Below are 23,642 nucleotides of genomic sequence, written 5' to 3' on the forward strand. Positions count from 1 at the left end.
TCATCCTGAAAGGAGACAACTCTTTTAGAGACTACATCACGCTGAACTTGTCCATCTTGCCGGGACTTCCTTGCCCACTGCCACATCCATTTCCCAATAAACTGTCCTTTTAGAAGTTCCACTAAACCCTACAAGACCCTAAAACGTTAATGACAAATTGGGCAGACATCCTTTAATCAACACGTTTGAGCGTTCGCTTGCCTGTTCTCCTTCCAGACCCCTCATTTTCGGGATGGATGGCCCGCAGATATCGATGTCCAGCAGAGCAACCTGGAACACAGCCCAGCCCCCCGCTGGCAGCCGCCTGGAACGCTCCGGCGCACCCACAGCGGGTCCGCAGATCCGAGCGGAGGGCGGCCGCCGCAGCCCCACCCCGTGCCGCCCGCCCCGCGCACCTGCTTGGCCTCGTCCGCCGCCAGCCCGTGAGCCAGGAGCGCGCTGAAGGTGCTCTTGCCCACGCCGCCCTTCCCCGAGAGCACCAGCACCGTGTGCTTCACCGCCCGCAGCCGCGACCGCAGCTCCGACAGCTCCGCTGCGGCAGCCACAAGGGTCAGCGACGAGCAGGCACGACCAGCTCAAGCCCCGCCCCTGCCCAAGCCCCCATAAACTCCGCCACCACAAACTACGCCCCTTACCCAAGCCACGCCCCCACTCCCACAAGCTCCCATAGACTCCCCTTACTACACAGGCCCCGCCCCCTGCACAAGCCCCTCTACACACAAGGCCCGCCCCCCCCCCGCCCAGGCCCCGCTCACCCGGGGCCGGGGCCGGGGCGGCGCCGGCAGCGCAGAGCCCCTGATTGGGGCAGCCCTGGCAGGCGGCGGCCCTGCCCGCCTGGGCGCTGCTGCTCCCTGGGCAATCTGCAACGGACAACGAGGCTAGAGCATGAGTGCGGCCGGCGCGACGGACCGACCGACCGACCGACCGACCGACCGACCGACCGACCGCAAGCTCCCCTCACCCCCCGGCTGCGGCCCACCCGCCGCCTCCGCCATGGCGCCCACAACCGCGTCACTTCCACCCGGAGCCAAAGAGGCGGGGCTCCGAAAGGCCGCCCTGTACGGCGCGCGCATGCGCCGGCGCTACGCGCCGCCGCCAGGGGGCGCTCCGTGGCCGGCTGTCGGCTCTGTGAGAGGCCGGACTCGGGGCCGCCGCTCAGCCGCGGCAGGTACCGGCAGTGCCGGCGCCGGGGGAGCCGCTTCCCCAGCGCCCTTTCGCTGTACCCGCCCCTGCTGCGGTCCTGGGGCGCGCAAACAGGATTCAGTTCAAGGCAGCAGTGCTCATAAGTATTTATAAAACCGTTCCTTGTTCTCAGATAAGACTGTCTTGCAGAAAACACAGATGGACATCTGCAGCAGCTTTTCGAGAAAGGAAGCATTTTCACGCTCTGAAGAGTCACGAGAGAAATAACATTTCATTGACTCTCAAGCCCGGGCAAATTTCGCTTACCGTGACTGGGTTCAGATTTCATTAGTGACTAGAAAGAATGTCATTCCTGACAAGAAACAGAATTGCCGAGCAGCTGTATGAGCCAGAGCTGTTTTGCTCTGGCACCATCTTTTTGCTAGAGGCATCTCTCTGTTAAAGGGATGTATACCCTCCTCTGAGATGAGAACCCGGACAAAACAGAGCACGCCCAAGGCCCAAACTGCCTGTTTCATTGTTATTTTGACTCGGTTTAGCAAAAACACGTTAGTGACATAGTAATTTATTTTGTTCTCCTACATGATGGTGCACTCTAAAATTGCTGGTCCTGCAGCACCTGCAAGTGCGATACAGTGTAAACTGGAGAAGAAGCAATAACAGAACTCTCGGGGCTTATTCTTGTTCCTCAGTAGTTAAAAGCGGAGCAAGAGAGTATGCAGCGAGTTAAGCATCTTCCTGTGTATAGTTAGGGGCTCCTCTGTTATTTGGAAAATATTTTAGGAAAACCAGGCCAAATTAAATGATCCCATGGTTTTACTTTTCGTAAAGCTGCTTTAGATGGAACGGGTTGCCCAAGGAAGTAGTGAACGCTCCATCCCTGGCGGTGCTCGAGGCCGGGCTGGATGGAGTCTTTGGTGGCATGGTTTACTGCGAGACGTCCCTGCCCATGGCAGAGGGCTTGGAACCGGATGATCTTAAGGTCCTTTCCAACCCTAACCATTCTATGATTCTATAAAATAAACGTCTTGTACATTTTTAGGACCCACGGAAAAGTTAAATAGATAGTGATCCCATATAAATGTGAAATTGATTTGAGTCTTTTCAGAGATTGAAGTAAAAAAAGAAAAAAAAGCCAGCATACTGGAATTCAGCGGTAGGACGATTTTTATATGATTGTAAATTGTTACACTTAACCTTTTGGCTAAGGCAGGCCCAGAGTTCCTGCATCTTCTGTTTCAATCTATGCGGATCAGAGCAAGCTCAGTTAGGACGCAGATTACACGTCCAGATGTATATTTGAAACCTTTGGTTTTAAAGTACGGTATTGACAATGTGATATTTCCCTCTTTTCTATGACAATGTCATGTTTAAGATAGTTGAAAATGCTGGGGATTTTAGAGATATCCCTTAGCACAAACAGAACTTGTGAATTTTTTGTGAATGCTTCAGCTTTCAGATCTGTTGGCTGTATCTACGCCAACACTATTCCCATTGTTACAAAGTGTTTTATATAAAAGCTTACAATATTCCCAAATCTGAACCCAATCTCTCCTCTTCTGATATGCTTGATGAAGTGTGCAATGAAGGTATTTTCTCTGGGCACAAACTAAATCAGTACTTCTCCTCAGTACAATACTCAGTCGTCCCGTGTCAGTATACACAACAAAGGCACGAAAGTGACTCTTCCCAATGGTTCTAACTCTGCTTCAGCACTGTTAAGCTATCTGAGCTCGTTACCTGCCCCTGGCACGTTCTGTTGAGGAGTCTGTGGTGGTTTTTTTCTTTTAAATGTGCTTTTCTTCTTAAGAGATTCCTGGACTATTCCCCACCACCATCTGATGAAAAAATACACCAAACTTGCAAAGTCATAAAACAGTGACCTGCAGCGAAGCTTCAAAAGACACAAACAACCCCTAAACCCAACAAGAGTAAGGGACACGGTAATCTCTGTTAAAAATTTAACAGTAAAAGCTGTCAGGCAGGTCCAAATTAATTTCAGATTTGAGATCTGGGTTGTACTTGTAATCCAAGGATTGCAAGGTATCCTAATGTGACTTGGAACACAGGCCCGCAGACCTGCTCGGGTCCCTGCCTGTGCGCTTCACAGCCAGCCCTGCGATGCAGTGTCCGTGTCACAGTGGGTGGTGTGTGGCCGAGGGTGCCCCTGCCCATACTTGGGGCGCACGCGGGCCAGCGGTGCTCATGTCACAGAGGCCACTGTGACTGGTGCCGGGGGCAGGCCTATAAGAAAGGGAACGCCGGGCACAGTGCATCGCTGCGACCTGCTGAGGTGCGGGGAGTAGAGGGCAGGGACAGGGCTCTCGGGGGCCTGCCGAGGAACGAGGGGGCTCCACACCGCAGGGCTCTGGGCCTGTACTGCAAGCTCACCCGCGTCTCTCTTCTCCCTCACAGGTAGCAGAGGAGCATTTGGAGAAGCAGCCCCAGCGCTGCTGGGACAGGGACTCTCCAAACGCCCACCTTTGATGTCTGACACCTCCGCAAGGAGGTCTAGGACACCCGACTCGATGGAGCAGGGTGAGAGCAAAGTCCCCCTCCTACAGCCTGGCAGAGGGACTCCTGAGGCTGTGAGCATGCACCGGGAGCGTTGGCAGGGGGAGGCAGGAGCTCCAAAGCCACCCTGCGGGAGGGCCGCTCCTCTGCTTGGCAAGCGGGACCAGGGCTGGGCAGTGCGCACCCTCCGGGACACCCATGCCTGCAGTGCCCTTTCCTCTCCAAGGCTTCCAGCCCTGCTCAGCAGCCAGCTAGGCAGGGACAGAGCAGCCCTTGGGGGCAATCCCTCAGGGATGCATCCCTGGCCCCACAGAGGTGCTCATTCTCCGTGGCATTTGCTCTCTCCCCTCCAGCATGCGTGCTGTGTCACCGCACAGAGGCAGCCCCTGACATCTGCGGGCTAAAATGGAATTATGAATGGGGCTATGCCCATGGCTTTTGCCTGGTGAGTTCCTCTGGGGCTGGTTTTATGTTTGCAATACACCTGCCCTGCCACATGCCCCTCATCTGCTCCTTGTCTCTGCTCTTCTGCAGCTTTTTGCCAGTGACCTTCATCCCCAAGGGACCGAAGAGGAAGAAGAGATCGGATTTTCTCTTATGGATGTTCTACTGACAGTCAATCAGGCAGCCCAGATGGTGAGGATCTGAGATGATCAGGGTGACTCGTGCCAGGAGAGGTTTGCGGGAGTTTAGCGCAGATGCCAAGAACAGAATCCCAGATTTTCCACCCAGGTCTGGGACAGAAGTCTTGCTCCCAGCAGCTCCACAGAGGCTCCAGCACAGGAGCCTGCTCTGCCAGGTGGATCTGTGGCCTGTGATCCAGCTGGGGCCACATCCCGCCCCCTGCCCCAAGGTGTGGGTCTGGCTGTGGAGACCCTGAGGCTGCCGCTGATGGGGGCTGCCCTGCTCTTTCCAGGTCTGCTTTGTGTGTGGCGAGAGGGGGGCCACCGTCACCTGCCAGGAGATGGGCTGCGACCGCAGGTTCCATCTCCCCTGTGCCGTGGAGGGTGGATGCATCACCCGTTACTTCCTGCCGTTCAGGTACCCCCTCTACCCTTCTCCCAATCGCCAGGGAAGGACCCAGCGCTTCTCATCTCACCCATGCCTTCCCTCTTCCCCTAGTTCCTTCTGCTGGGAGCACCGCCCACAACAGCAAGAGCTGGCGGCTCCAGAGGACACCAACTGCCTCATCTGCAGGGACCCTGTTGAAGGCAGAACGACCTATGGGACCATGGTGTGCCCAGCATGCAAACATGCCTGGTTCCACAGGGCGTGCATCCAGGTAGCAGTCGTTCCCTTGCTCCGGGCACGGCAGCCTCTCAGCAGCACCGGAGCCTCACTCACGCTCTTTCTGTTTCACCTGCAGGGACAGGCTATGAGGGCTGGCGCTTTTTGCCTGCGCTGCCCTCTGTGTCAAAATACGAAACTCTTTCTAACAGAAATGCTCCTCATGGGGATCCAAATCCCCATAAGGTTGGTGTCCTCCTGGCCAGCACTGTGCCACGCCTGGACCTGCCCCCGCAGTTGTGGCCCTCTGCTGACCCCCAAGTCTAGGCTTTAGCTCCATGCCGGAGTTGGAAACAGCGTCTGGGGGGAAGAGCGGGGAGGCCCTGCATATGCCTTATGCTGGGGCAGCAGGGGCTCATCCATTTTCCTTTCTCCATCAGACAAGCGGCATGGGAAGACAACAGTGCATACACAGAACTGTACCAGAGGCACAGGAGCTGCGATGCCAGGGAGTGCCTTTGTCCAGGAGGAAGGGAGGAAGTAGAGCCAGACGGGTAAGTTGCCAAAGATGCACCCTGGGGCTCGGCACGGGACCTCTGCCTCAACAAGGGCTCGAAGCAGAAGGGCTGAGAACAAGAGCTCTGCTGGACAATCCCGTGCTGTGGGCACTTTATCCTTAGAGACATGAACCCATTTCTTTCCCCAGGCCCTGGCAGCTCTTCCTGTGCCACTCCTGCGCTGCTGTGGGCACTCACAGACGCTGCTCCAACGTGGGGAACAGCCATGAGGCCACATGGGAGTGTGACGGCTGTGCTGGCCCGAGCATCTGTAAGTGTCAAAGCACCCGGGGGCTCTGGGGCTGGGGAAGGCAAGGCAAACCCAGCAGCGGGTGCCTGGTGTGGGCTTGGCAGAGCCTGTCTGCTCCAGGAGGGCTGGGGCAGCGCTCTGGCCTACCCTGCCCCAGGCCTGGGAGCCAAGCCCTTGATGTTCCTGCTTTCCCTTGCAGCCTCCAGTGCCAGCTTAGAGCTTGCTGGTCCCAGCACTGCCAGCCCAGCAGCATCGGGGCAGTCTCCTGGATCTCTGGAACTGGAGTTCAGCAGCCCCAGCCCCAGCAGCCAGGAAGCACCGGGGCAGACTCCTGGATCTCTGGAACTGGAGTCCAGCAGCCCCAGCAGCAGCAGCCAGGAATCACCGGGGCAGACTCTGGAACCTCAGGCACAGGAGTCCAGCAGCCCCAGCAGCAGCAGCCAGGTGGCACCGGGGCAGACTCTGGAACCTCAGGCTCAGGAGTCCAGCAGCCCCAGCAGCAGCAGACAGATGCCATCAGCACCATGCCACAGTTGCCCAGTGTGTGAGGGCAGCGGCCGCTCCAGCCACCCTGGGCCTGACCGACGGCAACACCAAACCCGGTACACCCGTAAGACCCAGACACCCTACACGTGGCTTAGAAGACTGCAGGAGAGAAGCCGACTGCCAGCAACACGCTCTGTGATCAATACCCGCAGCCAGGCGGTGCCAAGGTTGTCCCAACGCTGCACATCACGTGAGACCCGCAGGTGCAGCGCCACCAGAGAGCAGCCATCAGCGGCATCCCGTGGCTCTGCACCGCTGCAAAGAAGCGGGAGCAACAGACGCGGTGGGCCCATGCGGGTGCGAGACCGCTCCCGCGTGCAGCGTCGGGCCCAAGCTCCCTATGCACGGCCCAGAAGACGCTCCCAGGGCAGCCGCACACCAGCAGCACGAGCTGGGAGGAGCCCCCGCAGACAGGCTGCGCCCAGGCTGTCCCAGGGCTCACCAGCACGTGCGAGCCACAGCCGCAGCATCACAAGGCAGCGGCCGTCAGCATCATCCCGTGGCTCCAGAGCACGACAAAGAGGCAGCGCCTCAAGATCCACCGGGCCCGTGCGGGTGCGAGACCGCTCCCGCTCGCAACGCCGGGCCCAAACTCCCAACACGCGGCGCAAAAGACGCCGTTTGAGCAGCCACACGCCAGCACCACGTGCAACCAGGAGCACACGCAGACAGGCTGTGTCGCGGCTATCCCAGCGCTCCCCAGCACGTGCTAGCAGCTGCTGCAGCAGTGACAGTCAGGAGTCATCAGGGAGCAGCAGCTCCAGCACTGACAGCCAGGAGGCTTTATAGCCATGCCACAGTTCCCTGGCACCAGGCACTGGCACTGCAACAATCGGGCCATGCCACAGCTTCCCGCTGTGCTCCCAGTTGAACTGTCACACCCAAACTGCCTACACGCGGCCCAGAAGACAGCAGGAGAGAAGCCAACCGCCAGCACCACGTGGTGAAAGGAGCACCCACAGCCAGGCAGTGAGGGGCTGCCCCAGTGCTCGCCAGTACGCGAGACCAGGAGCCCCAGAACCAGCAGGCATGGGCCATCGGCAGCATCCTCTGACTCCGCGGCACTGGAAAGCGGCAGCAGCTCCATCCCCGCTAGGCCCGCGTGGCTGCGAGACAACTCCCACTTGCGACATCGGGCCCAAACTCCCAGCGCACGGCCTGGACGCCTCAGTGGGACCAACCGTGTTTCACCTTTGAGCGACCACTGTGATCCCCCTCTACCGGCACAATAAAGGTGGCCCTTCATCTCTGGACTGGGAGATTCCAGGCTCCTTGGTTGGCTTCCTCCTCCTCTGCCTTTCTCAAGGGGCAGCATCAGGGACTGGGCCCAGAGCACTGTCCTTCCCCTAGAGGTCAGCAGCACCTCCTGCACACTGACCTCCTGCACCCACCCACCCAGCCGGCCTGGCCCTCACGGCTCACCCCCCAAAATCATGCACCCCGGTGCCAGTGACTTCTGACACGCTTCAGCTCTGTTTCCCCCTGGATAAGGCTATAAGCAATATCCTATCCTCATCGCCTACGTCAGTGAGCACGGTGGCAGAGGGGCAAAGCTGGGGTTCTTTTAAGAGTTCAGTTCAGTGTCACGTCTGTGCAAAGTACTAATTAGGGTAAAAGCTGCTGTTCTTCTTGTGTAAATGTAACTATCACAACACCAAATCTCTTCACTGAACAGGTCTGTGGAGTTCCCTAATCCCAAAGAACTCTCCCGGCTGTTATGCCCAGCTTTCAGCTAGATGAGAAGGGGGTTTTGCCTCTCTCCCTCCCTGCCTCCTGACATCCCTCCCTCTCCCATGCCCCCACAAAATGCTTTGCTATGAATCCTTGTTTGCAGACAAGCCTAAGCATACAGCTCTGGCTGGACTTTTCTCAACAGGCTGCTGAGACGCTTGGCTGAGGAACAGTAGTAAATATTGCACAGTATGTTCCCTAATTCTTCTAAATTTCCTGAACTTTGTCAGCACTTCCACTTATTTGGAAAGAAAACAAAACAGCCTTTCTGAAGGCGCTGAAAGCCCTGCTTTACATGAACAGGTCCTGTTTATGTGCTCTGGAAGGCAACAGCTCTGACTTGCTTTTGCAGCGCAGGCAGAGCGACTGCTGTTGTGGTGTCACACAGAAAGTCTTAGGCTCCAGGACGAAATCTGCAGAGCACAGGGACTGTTGGCTCTTTGTGTGGAGTGACTGACACTGCCAGCGAGGTGGGTGACGAGGAGGGGACTGGAATTCTCAACACCGAAAGATGAGGCCAAGGCTTCCCCTCTAATAGTTACATGGCTCTTTTTGACTCACTGAGTTTACATGAGGTTTACAACAGCGTGTAGTGACAGGACAAGGGGAATGGCTTTAAGCTGAAAGAGGGTAGATTTAGATTAGGTACTAGGCAGAAGCTCTTCCCTCTGAGCGCGGTGAGGCGCTGGCACAGGCTGCCCAGAGAAGCTGTGACTGCCCCATCCCTGGCAGTGTTCAAGGCCAGGTTGGATGGGGCTTGAAGCAACCCGCTCTAGTGGAGGGTCTGATCAAAGGGCACTAGAAACTCCACCTTTTGCAAAATGCTGACCAGCTACATTCACAGACTGAAAAAATCCAGTCGTAGTAAGACTTACAGTGGTGTTTAACAGCATACGCGCAGTAGTCAAGAGTAGAGTAAGAAATTCAGTAAACAAGGCATGCTTAAATTCATAAACTATTCAAGAAAGAGAGTATTATTAAGAAATTAAACATTGATTTTTATATATAGCCCATAAGTTCTATAGGGTCTGGGAATTTATGTCATTACAAAAAGAACCAACAGCAGCACCCCATTTAACCCCGCCCCATTAGTTTCCCCCCTGGCAGGCAGTGCACAACCCAAACAAACCCAATGGCCTCTCTGCAAGGGTTGCCCCAACTCACCACTGGAGACCAGCCAGACCCACTCTGATGAACCTGAAAACAGACAAGAGCCATCAAGTGATGCTGCAAATGAATACAGATGTCACACAAAACACATAAAGCGCTGCCCTGCCAATAGGTGCGGTGATGCTTGCGCTGCAGCGCCTGCGCTAAGAGCTGCAGGAGAACCAGATCTCCATTAGCAAGTGAATAACAACTGTTCAACCCAGCTGCAAGTTTACCCACGACTTTACAGATTGATATAAAATATTTTAGGGCGGATCATGCTGACATCACTTAAGTTCTATGTAGGCATGAACATACGGCCAATATACAGCAAAAGTTGGCTTGCCAATATACAGCAAAAGTTGGTCAGCCTGCAAGCTGGTCATCCTGAAAGGAGACAACTCTTTTAGAGACTACATCACGCTGAACTTGTCCATCTTGCCGGGACTTCCTTGCCCACTGCCACATCCATTTCCCAATAAACTGTCCTTTTAGAAGTTCCACTAAACCCTACAAGACCCTAAAACGTTAATGACAAATTGGGCAGACATCCTTTAATCAACACGTTTGAGCGTTCGCTTGCCTGTTCTCCTTCCAGACCCCTCATTTTCGGGATGGATGGCCCGCAGATATCGATGTCCAGCAGAGCAACCTGGAACACAGCCCAGCCCCCCGCTGGCAGCCGCCTGGAACGCTCCGGCGCACCCACAGCGGGTCCGCAGATCCGAGCGGAGGGCGGCCGCCGCAGCCCCACCCCGTGCCGCCCGCCCCGCGCACCTGCTTGGCCTCGTCCGCCGCCAGCCCGTGAGCCAGGAGCGCGCTGAAGGTGCTCTTGCCCACGCCGCCCTTCCCCGAGAGCACCAGCACCGTGTGCTTCACCGCCCGCAGCCGCGACCGCAGCTCCGACAGCTCCGCTGCGGCAGCCACAAGGGTCAGCGACGAGCAGGCACGACCAGCTCAAGCCCCGCCCCTGCCCAAGCCCCCATAAACTCCGCCACCACAAACTACGCCCCTTACCCAAGCCACGCCCCCACTCCCACAAGCTCCCATAGACTCCCCTTACTACACAGGCCCCGCCCCCTGCACAAGCCCCTCTACACACAAGGCCCGCCCCCCCCCCGCCCAGGCCCCGCTCACCCGGGGCCGGGGCCGGGGCGGCGCCGGCAGCGCAGAGCCCCTGATTGGGGCAGCCCTGGCAGGCGGCGGCCCTGCCCGCCTGGGCGCTGCTGCTCCCTGGGCAATCTGCAACGGACAACGAGGCTAGAGCATGAGTGCGGCCGGCGCGACGGACCGACCGACCGACCGACCGACCGACCGACCGACCGACCGCAAGCTCCCCTCACCCCCCGGCTGCGGCCCACCCGCCGCCTCCGCCATGGCGCCCACAACCGCGTCACTTCCACCCGGAGCCAAAGAGGCGGGGCTCCGAAAGGCCGCCCTGTACCGCGCGCGCATGCGCCGGCGCTACGCGCCGCCGCCAGGGGGCGCTCCGTGGCCGGCTGTCGGCTCTGTGAGAGGCCGGACTCGGGGCCGCCGCTCAGCCGCGGCAGGTACCGGCAGTGCCGGCGCCGGGGGAGCCGCTTCCCCAGCGCCCTTTCGCTGTACCCGCCCCTGCTGCGGTCCTGGGGCGCGCAAACAGGATTCAGTTCAAGGCAGCAGTGCTCATAAGTATTTATAAAACCGTTCCTTGTTCTCAGATAAGACTGTCTTGCAGAAAACACAGATGGACATCTGCAGCAGCTTTTCGAGAAAGGAAGCATTTTCACGCTCTGAAGAGTCACGAGAGAAATAACATTTCATTGACTCTCAAGCCCGGGCAAATTTCGCTTACCGTGACTGGGTTCAGATTTCATTAGTGACTAGAAAGAATGTCATTCCTGACAAGAAACAGAATTGCCGAGCAGCTGTATGAGCCAGAGCTGTTTTGCTCTGGCACCATCTTTTTGCTAGAGGCATCTCTCTGTTAAAGGGATGTATACCCTCCTCTGCACGCCCAAGGCCCAAACTGCCTGTTTCATTGTTATTTTGACTCGGTTTAGCAAAAACACGTTAGTGACATAGTAATTTATTTTGTTCTCCTACATGATGGTGCACTCTAAAATTGCTGGTCCTGCAGCACCTGCAAGTGCGATACAGTGTAAACTGGAGAAGCAGCAATAACAGAACTCTCGAGGCTTATTCTTGTTCCTCAGTAGTTAAAAGCGGAGCAAGAGAGTATGCAGCGAGTTAAGCATCTTCCTGTGTATAGTTAGGGGCTCCTCTGTTATTTGGAAAATATTTTAGGAAAACCAGGCCAAATTAAATGATCCCATGGTTTTACTTTTCGTAAAGCTGCTTTAGATGGAACGGGTTGCCCAAGGAAGTAGTGAACGCTCCATCCCTGGCGGTGCTCGAGGCCGGGCTGGATGGAGTCTTTGGTGGCATGGTTTACTGCGAGACGTCCCTGCCCATGGCAGAGGGCTTGGAACCGGATGATCTTAAGGTCCTTTCCAACCCTAACCATTCTATGATTCTATAAAATAAACGTCTTGTACATTTTTAGGACCCACGGAAAAGTTAAATAGATAGTGATCCCATATAAATGTGAAATTGATTTGAGTCTTTTCAGAGATTGAAGTAAAAAAAGAAAAAAAAGCCAGCATACTGGAATTCAGCGGTAGGACGATTTTTATATGATTGTAAATTGTTACACTTAACCTTTTGGCTAAGGCAGGCCCAGAGTTCCTGCATCTTCTGTTTCAATCTATGCGGATCAGAGCAAGCTCAGTTAGGACGCAGATTACACGTCCAGATGTATATTTGAAACCTTTGGTTTTAAAGTACGGTATTGACAATGTGATATTTCCCTCTTTTCTATGACAATGTCATGTTTAAGATAGTTGAAAATGCTGGGGATTTTAGAGATATCCCTTAGCACAAACAGAACTTGTGAATTTTTTGTGAATGCTTCAGCTTTCAGATCTGTTGGCTGTATCTACGCCAACACTATTCCCATTGTTACAAAGTGTTTTATATAAAAGCTTACAATATTCCCAAATCTGAACCCAATCTCTCCTCTTCTGATATGCTTGATGAAGTGTGCAATGAAGGTATTTTCTCTGGGCACAAACTAAATCAGTACTTCTCCTCAGTACAATACTCAGTCGTCCCGTGTCAGTATACACAACAAAGGCACGAAAGTGACTCTTCCCAATGGTTCTAACTCTGCTTCAGCACTGTTAAGCTATCTGAGCTCGTTAGCTGCCCCTGGCACGTTCTGTTGAGGAGTCTGTGGTGGTTTTTTTCTTTTAAATGTGCTTTTCTTCTTAAGAGATTCCTGGACTATTCCCCACCACCATCTGATGAAAAAATACACCAAACTTGCAAAGTCATAAAACAGTGACCTGCAGCGAAGCTTCAAAAGACACAAACAACCCCTAAACCCAACAAGAGTAAGGGACACGGTAATCTCTGTTAAAAATTTAACAGTAAAAGCTGTCAGGCAGGTCCAAATTAATTTCAGATTTGAGATCTGGGTTGTACTTGTAATCCAAGGATTGCAAGGTATCCTAATGTGACTTGGAACACAGGCCCGCAGACCTGCTCGGGTCCCTGCCTGTGCGCTTCACAGCCAGCCGTGCGATGCAGTGTCCGTGTCACAGTGGGTGGTGTGTGGCCGAGGGTGCCCCTGCCCATACTTGGGGCGCACGCGGGCCAGCGGTGCTCATGTCACAGAGGCCACTGTGACTGGTGCCGGGGGCAGGCCTATAAGAAAGGGAACGCCGGGCACAGTGCATCGCTGCGACCTGCTGAGGTGCGGGGAGTAGAGGGCAGGGACAGGGCTCTCGGGGGCCTGCCGAGGAACGAGGGGGCTCCACACCGCAGGGCTCTGGGCCTGTACTGCAAGCTCACCCGCGTCTCTCTTCTCCCTCACAGGTAGCAGAGGAGCATTTGGAGAAGCAGCCCCAGCGCTGCTGGGACAGGGACTCTCCAAACGCCCACCTTTGATGTCTGACACCTCCGCAAGGAGGTCTAGGACACCCGACTCGATGGAGCAGGGTGAGAGCAAAGTCCCCCTCCTACAGCCTGGCAGAGGGACTCCTGAGGCTGTGAGCATGCACCGGGAGCGTTGGCAGGGGGAGGCAGGAGCTCCAAAGCCACCCTGCGGGAGGGCCGCTCCTCTGCTTGGCAAGCGGGACCAGGGCTGGGCAGTGCGCACCCTCCGGGACACCCATGCCTGCAGTGCCCTTTCCTCTCCAAGGCTTCCAGCCCTGCTCAGCAGCCAGCTAGGCAGGGACAGAGCAGCCCTTGGGGGCAATCCCTCAGGGATGCATCCCTGGCCCCACAGAGGTGCTCATTCTCCGTGGCATTTGCTCTCTCCCCTCCAGCATGCGTGCTGTGTCACCGCACAGAGGCAGCCCCTGACATCTGCGGGCTAAAATGGAATTATGAATGGGGCTATGCCCATGGCTTTTGCCTGGTGAGTTCCTCTGGGGCTGGTTTTATGTTTGCAATACACCTGCCCTGCCACATGCCCCTCATCTGCTCCTTGTCTCTGCTCTTCTGCAGCTTTTTGCCAGTGACCTTCATCCCCAAGGGACCGAAGAGGAAGAAGAGATCGGATTTTCTCTTATGGATGTTCTACTGACAGTCAATCAGGCAGCCCAGATGGTGAGGATCTGAGATGATCAGGGTGACTCGTGCCAGGAGAGGTTTGCGGGAGTTTAGCGCAGATGCCAAGAACAGAATCCCAGATTTTCCACCCAGGTCTGGGACAGAAGTCTTGCTCCCAGCAGCTCCACAGAGGCTCCAGCACAGGAGCCTGCTCTGCCAGGTGGATCTGTGGCCTGTGATCCAGCTGGGGCCACATCCCGCCCCCTGCCCCAAGGTGTGGGTCTGGCTGTGGAGACCCTGAGGCTGCCGCTGATGGGGGCTGCCCTGCTCTTTCCAGGTCTGCTTTGTGTGTGGCGAGAGGGGGGCCACCGTCACCTGCCAGGAGATGGGCTGCGACCGCAGGTTCCATCTCCCCTGTGCCGTGGAGGGTGGATGCATCACCCGTTACTTCCTGCCGTTCAGGTACCCCCTCTACCCTTCTCCCCATCGCCAGGGAAGGACCCAGCGCTTCTCATCTCACCCATGCCTTCCCTCTTCCCCTAGTTCCTTCTGCTGGGAGCACCGCCCACAACAGCAAGAGCTGGCGGCTCCAGAGGACACCAACTGCCTCATCTGCAGGGACCCTGTTGAAGGCAGAACGACCTATGGGACCATGGTGTGCCCAGCATGCAAACATGCCTGGTTCCACAGGGCGTGCATCCAGGTAGCAGTCGTTCCCTTGCTCCGGGCACGGCAGCCTCTCAGCAGCACCGGAGCCTCACTCACGCTCTTTCTGTTTCACCTGCAGGGACAGGCTATGAGGGCTGGCGCTTTTTGCCTGCGCTGCCCTCTGTGTCAAAATACGAAACTCTTTCTAACAGAAATGCTCCTCATGGGGATCCAAATCCCCATAAGGTTGGTGTCCTCCTGGCCAGCACTGTGCCACGCCTGGACCTGCCCCCGCAGTTGTGGCCCTCTGCTGACCCCCAAGTCTAGGCTTTAGCTCCATGCCGGAGTTGGAAACAGCGTCTGGGGGGAAGAGCGGGGAGGCCCTGCATATGCCTTATGCTGGGGCAGCAGGGGCTCATCCATTTTCCTTTCTCCATCAGACAAGCGGCATGGGAAGACAACAGTGCATACACAGAACTGTACCAGAGGCACAGGAGCTGCGATGCCAGGGAGTGCCTTTGTCCAGGAGGAAGGGAGGAAGTAGAGCCAGACGGGTAAGTTGCCAAAGATGCACCCTGGGGCTCGGCACGGGACCTCTGCCTCAACAAGGGCTCGAAGCAGAAGGGCTGAGAACAAGAGCTCTGCTGGACAATCCCGTGCTGTGGGCACTTTATCCTTAGAGACATGAACCCATTTCTTTCCCCAGGCCCTGGCAGCTCTTCCTGTGCCACTCCTGCGCTGCTGTGGGCACTCACAGACGCTGCTCCAACGTGGGGAACAGCCATGAGGCCACATGGGAGTGTGACGGCTGTGCTGGCCCGAGCATCTGTAAGTGTCAAAGCACCCGGGGGCTCTGGGGCTGGGGAAGGCAAGGCAAACCCAGCAGCGGGTGCCTGGTGTGGGCTTGGCAGAGCCTGTCTGCTCCAGGAGGGCTGGGGCAGCGCTCTGGCCTACCCTGCCCCAGGCCTGGGAGCCAAGCCCTTGATGTTCCTGCTTTCCCTTGCAGCCTCCAGTGCCAGCTTAGAGCTTGCTGGTCCCAGCACTGCCAGCCCAGCAGCATCGGGGCAGTCTCCTGGATCTCTGGAACTGGAGTTCAGCAGCCCCAGCCCCAGCAGCCAGGAAGCACCGGGGCAGACTCCTGGATCTCTGGAACTGGAGTCCAGCAGCCCCAGCAGCAGCAGCCAGGAAGCACCGGGGCAGACTCTGGAACCTCAGGCACAGGAGTCCAGCAGCCCCAGCAGCAGCAGCCAGGTGGCACCGGGGCAGACTCTGGAACCTCAGGCTCAGGAGTCCAGCAGCCCCAGCAGCAGCAGACAGATGCCATCAGCACCATGCCACAGTTGCCCAGTGTGTGAGGGCAGCGGCCGCTCCAGCCACCCTGGGCCTGACCGACGGCAACACCAAACCCGGTACACCCGTCAGACCCAGACACCCTACACGTGGCTTAGAAGACTGCAGGAGAGAAGCCGACTGCCAGCAACACGCTCTGTGATCAATACCCGCAGCCAGGCGGTGCCAAGGTTGTCCCAACGCTGCACATCACGTGAGACCCGCAGGTGCAGCGCCACCAGAGAGCAGCCATCAGCGGCATCCCGTGGCTCTGCACCGCTGCAAAGAAGCGGGAGCAACAGACGCGGTGGGCCCATGCGGGTGCGAGACCGCTCCCGCGTGCAGCGTCGGGCCCAAGCTCCCTATGCACGGCCCAGAAGACGCTCCCAGGGCAGCCGCACACCAGCAGCACGAGCTGGGAGGAGCCCCCGCAGACAGGCTGCGCCCAGGCTGTCCCAGGGCTCACCAGCACGTGCGAGCCACAGCCGCAGCATCACAAGGCAGCGGCCGTCAGCATCATCCCGTGGCTCCAGAGCACGACAAAGAGGCAGCGCCTCAAGATCCACCGGGCCCGTGCGGGTGCGAGACCGCTCCCGCTCGCAACGCCGGGCCCAAACTCCCAACACGCGGCGCAAAAGACGCCGTTTGAGCAGCCACACGCCAGCACCACGTGCAACCAGGAGCACACGCAGACAGGCTGTGTCGCGGCTATCCCAGCGCTCCCCAGCACGTGCTAGCAGCTGCTGCAGCAGTGACAGTCAGGAGTCATCAGGGAGCAGCAGCTCCAGCACTGACAGCCAGGAGGCTTTATAGCCATGCCACGGTTCCCTGGCACCAGGCACTGGCACTGCAACAATCGGGCCATGCCACAGCTTCCCGCTGTGCTCCCAGTTGAACTGTCACACCCAAACTGCCTACACGCGGCCCAGAAGACAGCAGGAGAGAAGCCAACCGCCAGCACCACGTGGTGAAAGGAGCACCCACAGCCAGGCAGTGAGGGGCTGCCCCAGTGCTCGCCAGTACGCGAGACCAGGAGCCCCAGAACCAGCAGGCATGGGCCATCGGCAGCATCCTCTGACTCCGCGGCACTGGAAAGCGGCAGCAGCTCCATCCCCGCTAGGCCCGCGTGGCTGCGAGACAACTCCCACTTGCGACATCGGGCCCAAACTCCCAGCGCACGGCCTGGACGCCTCAGTGGGACCAACCGTGTTTCACCTCTGAGCGACCACTGTGATCCCCCTCTACCGGCACAATAAAGGTGGCCCTTCATCTCTGGACTGGGAGATTCCAGGCTCCTTGGTTGGCTTCCTCCTCCTCTGCCTTTCTCAAGGGGCAGCATCAGGGACTGGGCCCAGAGCACTGTCCTTCCCCTAGAGGTCAGCAGCACCTCCTGCACACTGACCTCCTGCACCCACCCACCCAGCCGGCCTGGCCCTCACGGCTCACCCCCCAAAATCATGCACCCCGGTGCCAGTGACTTCTGACACGCTTCAGCTCTGTTTCCCCCTGGATAAGGCTATAAGCAATATCCTATCCTCATCGCCTACGTCAGTGGGCACGGTGGCAGAGGGGCAAAGCTGGGGTTCTTTTAAGAGTTCAGTTCAGTGTCACGTCTGTGCAAAGTACTAATTAGGGTAAAAGCTGCTGTTCTTCTTGTGTAAATGTAACTATCACAACACCAAATCTCTTCACTGAACAGGTCTGTGGAGTTCCCTAATCCCAAAGAACTCTCCCGGCTGTTATGCCCAGCTTTCAGCTAGATGAGAAGGGGGTTTTGCCTCTCTCCCTCCCTGCCTCCTGACATCCCTCCCTCTCCCATGCCCCCACAAAATGCTTTGCTATGAATCCTTGTTTGCAGACAAGCCTAAGCATACAGCTCTGGCTGGACTTTTCTCAACAGGCTGCTGAGACGCTTGGCTGAGGAACAGTAGTAAATATTGCACAGTATGTTCCCTAATTCTTCTAAATTTCCTGAACTTTGTCAGCACTTCCACTTATTTGGAAAGAAAACAAAACAGCCTTTCTGAAGGCGCTGAAAGCCCTGCTTTACATGAACAGGTCCTGTTTACGTGCTCTGGAAGGCAACAGCTCTGACTTGCTTTTGCAGCGCAGGCAGAGCGACTGCTGTTGTGGTGTCACACAGAAAGTCTTAGGCTCCAGGACGAAATCTGCAGAGCACAGGGACTGTTGGCTCTTTGTGTGGAGTGACTGACACTGCCAGCGAGGTGGGGGACGAGGAGGGGACTGGAATTCTCAACACCGAAAGATGAGGCCAAGGCTTCCCCTCTAATAGTTACATGGCTCTTTTTGACTCACTGAGTTTACATGAGGTTTACAACAGCGTGTAGTGACAGGACAAGGGGAATGGCTTTAAGCTGAAAGCGGGTAGATTTAGATTAGGTATTAGGCAGAAGCTCTTCCTTCTGAGCGCGGTGAGGCGCTGGCACAGGCTGCCCAGAGAAGCTGTGACTGCCCCATCCCTGGCAGTGTTCAAGGCCAGGTTGGATGGGGCTTGAAGCAACCTGCTCTAGTGGAAGGTGTCCCTGCCTGTGGCAGGGAGTTGGAGCTGGATGAGTTTTAATGTCCCTTCCAACCCAACTCTTCTGCAATTCTATGGATTTAGGTGAGTAGATGGTTTCTCAGGAGCCGTTAATTCCACGGTACAAGGTTCTGTTTGGTGCATTACTGCTGCAGATGTGCAGTGTTTGCTCTCTTTTAGTTTTCCCTCCCATTTTTAGTCCCCACACCAGGCTGACACCTCCATCCTCGCTTCCCATCCTCTTTTTATTTCAGCTTCACTCATATTAGTGCATTGGCTGCCTCATCTCTAAGAGTACTCAGGCTCCAGACTGTACCAAAATGTTTCCTATGGATGCCACAAACTGCATGATTGCCGCTGCTGCCCATGCAGGGCCAGGGCCACAGGAGGTTTCTGTACTATAGTATTGCACTCTCAAGTTTTAAGGCTTTTTAATCAGGAGCAGGGGAAAAAAAATGGAAAAAAATATAGCTTCATTTTTAAATGTGGCACTTGTGCTGGGAATGCCTTCCCCTGCTCCGAGCTGGGGGTGACCCCAACGGGGTGCTGCTGCTCTTTGCTTTCCTTCACAGGCACTAGAAAGGGGCAGGAAAACTACCCAGGAGACTTTCTGCCGGCATTGCGCCCATGGTTTATTTGAAATAAATCGTGATTTCTAACTCCAGAGGTGTCCTGGCTCTTGGATGGGACGGGGGGACTTCTGCAGTAGAGGTCACATCTGGCTGACCAGTACTTCTCCTTTTAAATGGGAATAAGACCTTCGCTTAAAAAAAAAGGGGAAAAAAAGTGCACAAAAGTGGCTTTGATGACTGGCTCCTTCCACAACTCAAAAACGGTTTTTAAGTCTGCCTCCTAGTGGATTTGAGGGCCGGAGACAATCTAGAAACAGAGGAGCATCACATTAAAAATGAACAGCATAAAATGTTTTTAATAAAAACAGGCTTTGTCAAAAGACCAATCTTTGCAGAACTGCTAATGTCCTGAAATAAAACTAATTTGTTCATTTCACAGAAGACCCTATAACTGCAGTTTTAAAAGGGTAGGCAATTTAAGGACATTCTCTTCTCATAACACATCCACAAAACAATCTGTCACAAATACCTCTGTCTACTACACCTCAGGCCGTGGCTATTTTACGGAAGCATGCGAAAAGGCAGAGTTGGAGTTAGCTTTGGAACCCACATGCTCAAAATTTCATAGATTCTATTAAATAACAACCATGGTCTTTTAACCATATTCTCAAAGAAGGAGTCTCTATTTCTTGGGCTACAGGAGCCTTCTCTGAGGGTTACCCTACCTGCAGCTGCTTTGACAACTTCTCTCCAGAGTCAACCCGTATGTTAAAAACTACCGTTTTCAGTTCTTAGGTTGCAATGAGATAGAGTTACTAAATCCTTGCCCATTGCTGGCCCAAACAATGTAAACTGACATTTAATGGGAAATACTGCAAGTTTCTAGATTTCTTTTCCATTATCCAGTTTTCTTGATGCCTTTTTCTGTGCACCAACTGCTGTTACAAATCTTTATGAAATAATAAAGTGGAAATAGAGTAATGCAGAAATAGCAAAACAATAAGAAGTTTTCAATTCTGAAGTTATTTAAAACCCGGGTCTGGAAAGCAAACTCGACTCACAAACATTAAGGGAGCACTATGGTAAATCAACAAGGTAATACATGAACTTTGCAAATGAGGTACTCATTTGGAGCTGCACTAGAGAGGAGAGTATCTGAGCTTCTCACGAAACATAATGCTGGCAGAGAGATGACTGATTTATGTTCCTTAATGCTGACATAAGGTAAGATACTTCATCATTTGTCTGGAAAGAAAGCAGTTGTAGTTGTTCTTGTAGCAATAGTTGTTACTCTTCAAGAAAGCAGAGATCAGTGCATTGCAGTGCTGTGTTTATACATTTTTGTAGGAAGTACAGAAATGTCTAATTCTCATCCCTCTGTCTTCCCATTTATAAAAAAGAAAAGTCATTCTGAGGATCCTGGTTGCCTACAGCTTCTTTTTCTTGTTGACTGACTCAACATCAGCTTGTTTTACGAAGAGGAGGCTGAGGGGCCTCAAATTCTGGGCTAACACTACCCCAATGGGAGCTGTAAAAATGATGGTAAAGTTGTAAAGACAAATGCCTCTCAATCATGGGCAAATGGCCCCAGGATGGAGGTTCAGCCTGGTTGTCAAGAAAAGATTCTTCACTTGCAGAAGAGTGCTCATCTGGGGCAGCTGTCAAATCTCCAGCCTTAGCAGTAGTTGAGACTTGGCCCAAGCAAAGCTGAGTCTAATATAGTTTGGTGCTTTGAGTAGAGACAGGACTAGAGACCTCCAGCAGTGCCTTCCAAAGGACATCTTTACCTTGATGTGGGCTTGGTGATGCCTGCAAAGGATTTTGCCCAGACTGCAGTCTGCTTGTTAGTGCCTATGAGGTCTTTCTCCTCTCCCTAAATTTCATGGATTTGCAGGAATTTCATTGTCACTGAGCTCTCTTATCTCTTTACCAAATTGCATGCAAAATTAGTGAACAAATTCAAAAGACCTTGGGGTAGACAGAGGGAAGAAAGAGATGGAAAGACAAAAATGCATGCACATTTACTCTCTCTTCCTTTCCAGAGAGGAAAGATCACACACTTTCTTTTTTTGTTTTGCTTCCACAAAGTTATGCTACAGGGCAGATTGCCACAGGCTAGTCCATGTGGGAATTCTTGTCCTTTTCAGTATGTCCCTAACACAGCGATACGAAGGCACAAAATCACCATTCATCTTGCTTTCCAGTACACTCCTTTTCCTGAAGCCCATGGTGCCAACTCTGCCAGACATAATCCTAGATGAAGCAAACAACTGTTCTGACCTGGTACTGTAATTCCTTTGTCCTGGCCCCCATGTAACATTTATGTCTGTGACCCGATTTGCAAATCCAGCTGATGATATAGGGCAGGACAGAGAAGATGGAACAGCATGTTATGACCTCTGAGTGGTATTTCTCTTCACGTATTGACTGAGTTGAGAAAGTGAGTTCTAGTGTCATGCTCTCCATGATACTAAAGCAGAAATCAGAGCTAGCATAGGAAAAGGCCAAGTGAAAGATGTGTTTGTGCATTGCAAATAGCAGCATCATCAGCCAGTGCGTTCAGTGGGAAACATCTAGCTGCCCATGTTGGGAAGTTGTTGAGGACAGAATCTGGAAGTCTTACTTAATACTGCACATATTCAATTGGTCTTTTCTACACTTAAGGATGAACACAATGTGCGCCCACACAGTGCACGAACTGATGTCTGAAATACCAGTCATTACATCCACTGGGTTGACAAAAGATATTTTGGCGTTTGCTTGGAAGGCATTAGCTGTCCGCTTTACACGCCCAGGCAGGGATGCTGGCCCAGTCGGGAAGGAAAAGAAGACATACAGGACTCCAGTGAGACTCTTGAGCTCTGACCCCATGTATCATTAAATGTATTTTACTTGCCATCATCTTTCACCAAACTCCCCAAACCTTCCATGTAAAATCAATACCAAAAGTCCTTAGGGTTTCTTGACAGCAACCTCTGTCTTGATAACAACCCCAAATGAGAGCGAGCTTTTTTGATCTTTCTTTGTTTCACTGCCTGACAAGGTTGGCTTTTTTTTTCTCTGCCTGGAAAGTGAGAGCAGCACTGTAAATGCCATTCATTCATTTCTCCTTTTGAAAGAAGTTCAGCACTATTTCTTAACAATGGTCAAGGCCTGGATACACACCATCTGCCTGCAGGCTCATTCCAGAACCGCCTCTGTTGTCACAATTCCTTGCTCTCAGCTGAATGGAACTTTCTGATCTACCTTATTCCTTCCATTTACAGCGGTGGGAATCAGAAGAATCACAGAATACTTAGGGTTGGAAAGGACCTTAAGATCACCCAGTTCCAAGCCCTCTCCCATGGGCTGGGACATCTCACACTAGACCATGTCGCCCAAGGCTCTGGCCTTGAACACTGCCAGGGATGGAGCGTTCGCAACTTCTTTGGGCAGCCTGTGCCAGCGCCTCACCACCCTTACAGTAAAGCACTTCTTCCGTATATCCTGTGAGAGGCCGGACTCGGGGCCGCCGCTCAGCCGCGGCAGGTACCGGCAGTGCCGGCGCCGGGGGAGCCGCTTCCCCAGCGCCCTTTCGCTGTACCCGCCCCTGCTGCGGTCCTGGGGCGCGGCTGCGCGCACCGTCTCAGGCCCGGCACGGCCGCCGGGCAGTCGGGGAGTCCGGTGGGTCGCGCCCCGTAGCAGCAGGTCTGTGAAGCGACGTTGGCGCCTCGCCCCTGGCACCGCACCGGACAGAAGCGTTAACGGCAGCGGCACGGCCCCGCCGCCGCCCCGGCACCCGGGGCACCACCCCCTACGGGTCGGGGCCAGGCTGGGGCGCGGTTACAGCCCGACACTCCGAGGTTCTGTGCTCCCGGAGCCTTGCAGCCGAGCTTCTGAACGGCCCTGTCTGTGCACCCCGCTGGCAGGCAGTTCCTGTTCACCACTGGGGCACATCCATTTGGAAGATACCTCTCTTAGCTTGGCCATTCACCCTCTGAGCAATCAGTCACTGTATTTGGTACATAAAAATGAAATAAATTGCTAATAAATTAATTTTCCAAACCGAGGAAGTGTGCAGCAGCTTGTGCTGTCACCTGGACTTTGTCACTGGCCACCCTGTCCCCTTTTGCCTCTCCCACAGCCCTCTTCTCCATTCCTAACATTACAGCCTAAAAACCAAACTCCAGATCCTGACCCTGCACAGTTATTCCTTGCACTGTTCATCACCCAGCACAAACTGACAGTTCTCCTCACTAAAACCTGCATGTTCAGATTTCATTAGTGACTAGAAAGAATGTCATTCCTGACAAGAAACAGAATTGCCGAGCAGCTGTATGAGCCAGAGCTGTTTTGCTCTGGCACCATCTTTTTGCTAGAGGCATCTCTCTGTTAAAGGGATGTATACCCTCCTCTGAGATGAGAACCCGGACAAAACAGAGCACGCCCAAGGCCCAAACTGCCTGTTTCATTGTTATTTTGACTCGGTTTAGCAAAAACACGTTAGTGACATAGTAATTTATTTTGTTCTCCTACATGATGGTGCACTCTAAAATTGCTGGTCCTGCAGCACCTGCAAGTGCGATACAGTGTAAACTGGAGAAGAAGCAATAACAGAACTCTCGGGGCTTATTCTTGTTCCTCAGTAGTTAAAAGCGGAGCAAGAGAGTATGCAGCGAGTTAAGCATCTTCCTGTGTATAGTTAGGGGCTCCTCTGTTATTTGGAAAATATTTTAGGAAAACCAGGCCAAATTAAATGATCCCATGGTTTTACTTTTCGTAAAGCTGCTTTAGATGGAACGGGTTGCCCAAGGAAGTAGTGAACGCTCCATCCCTGGCGGTGCTCGAGGCCGGGCTGGATGGAG

General features: G+C 54.4%; 1 protein-coding gene across 1 annotated transcript; it reads right to left on the reverse strand.

The window, feature by feature from the left end:
- LOC133279808 (cytosolic Fe-S cluster assembly factor nubp1-like) lies at nucleotides 1-668 on the reverse strand. The gene is made up of 3 exons (XM_061473974.1): nucleotides 659-668; nucleotides 396-574; nucleotides 1-270 (listed from the first exon to the last, which is right to left on the reverse strand). The coding sequence occupies exons 1-3, from the start codon at nucleotides 666-668 to the stop codon at nucleotides 139-141; spliced, it is 321 nt and encodes a 106-aa protein (XP_061329958.1). The 3' UTR covers nucleotides 1-138.
- Between the last annotated feature and the right edge of the window lie 22,974 nt (nucleotides 669-23,642).

This window comes from Pezoporus flaviventris, unplaced genomic scaffold (assembly GCF_033815535.1).
Source record: "Pezoporus flaviventris isolate CSIRO_AGI_PZ_B2104156 unplaced genomic scaffold, CSIRO_AGI_Pfla_v1 ptg000078l, whole genome shotgun sequence".
In the NCBI taxonomy this organism is placed as follows: Eukaryota; Metazoa; Chordata; class Aves; order Psittaciformes; family Psittacidae; genus Pezoporus; species Pezoporus flaviventris.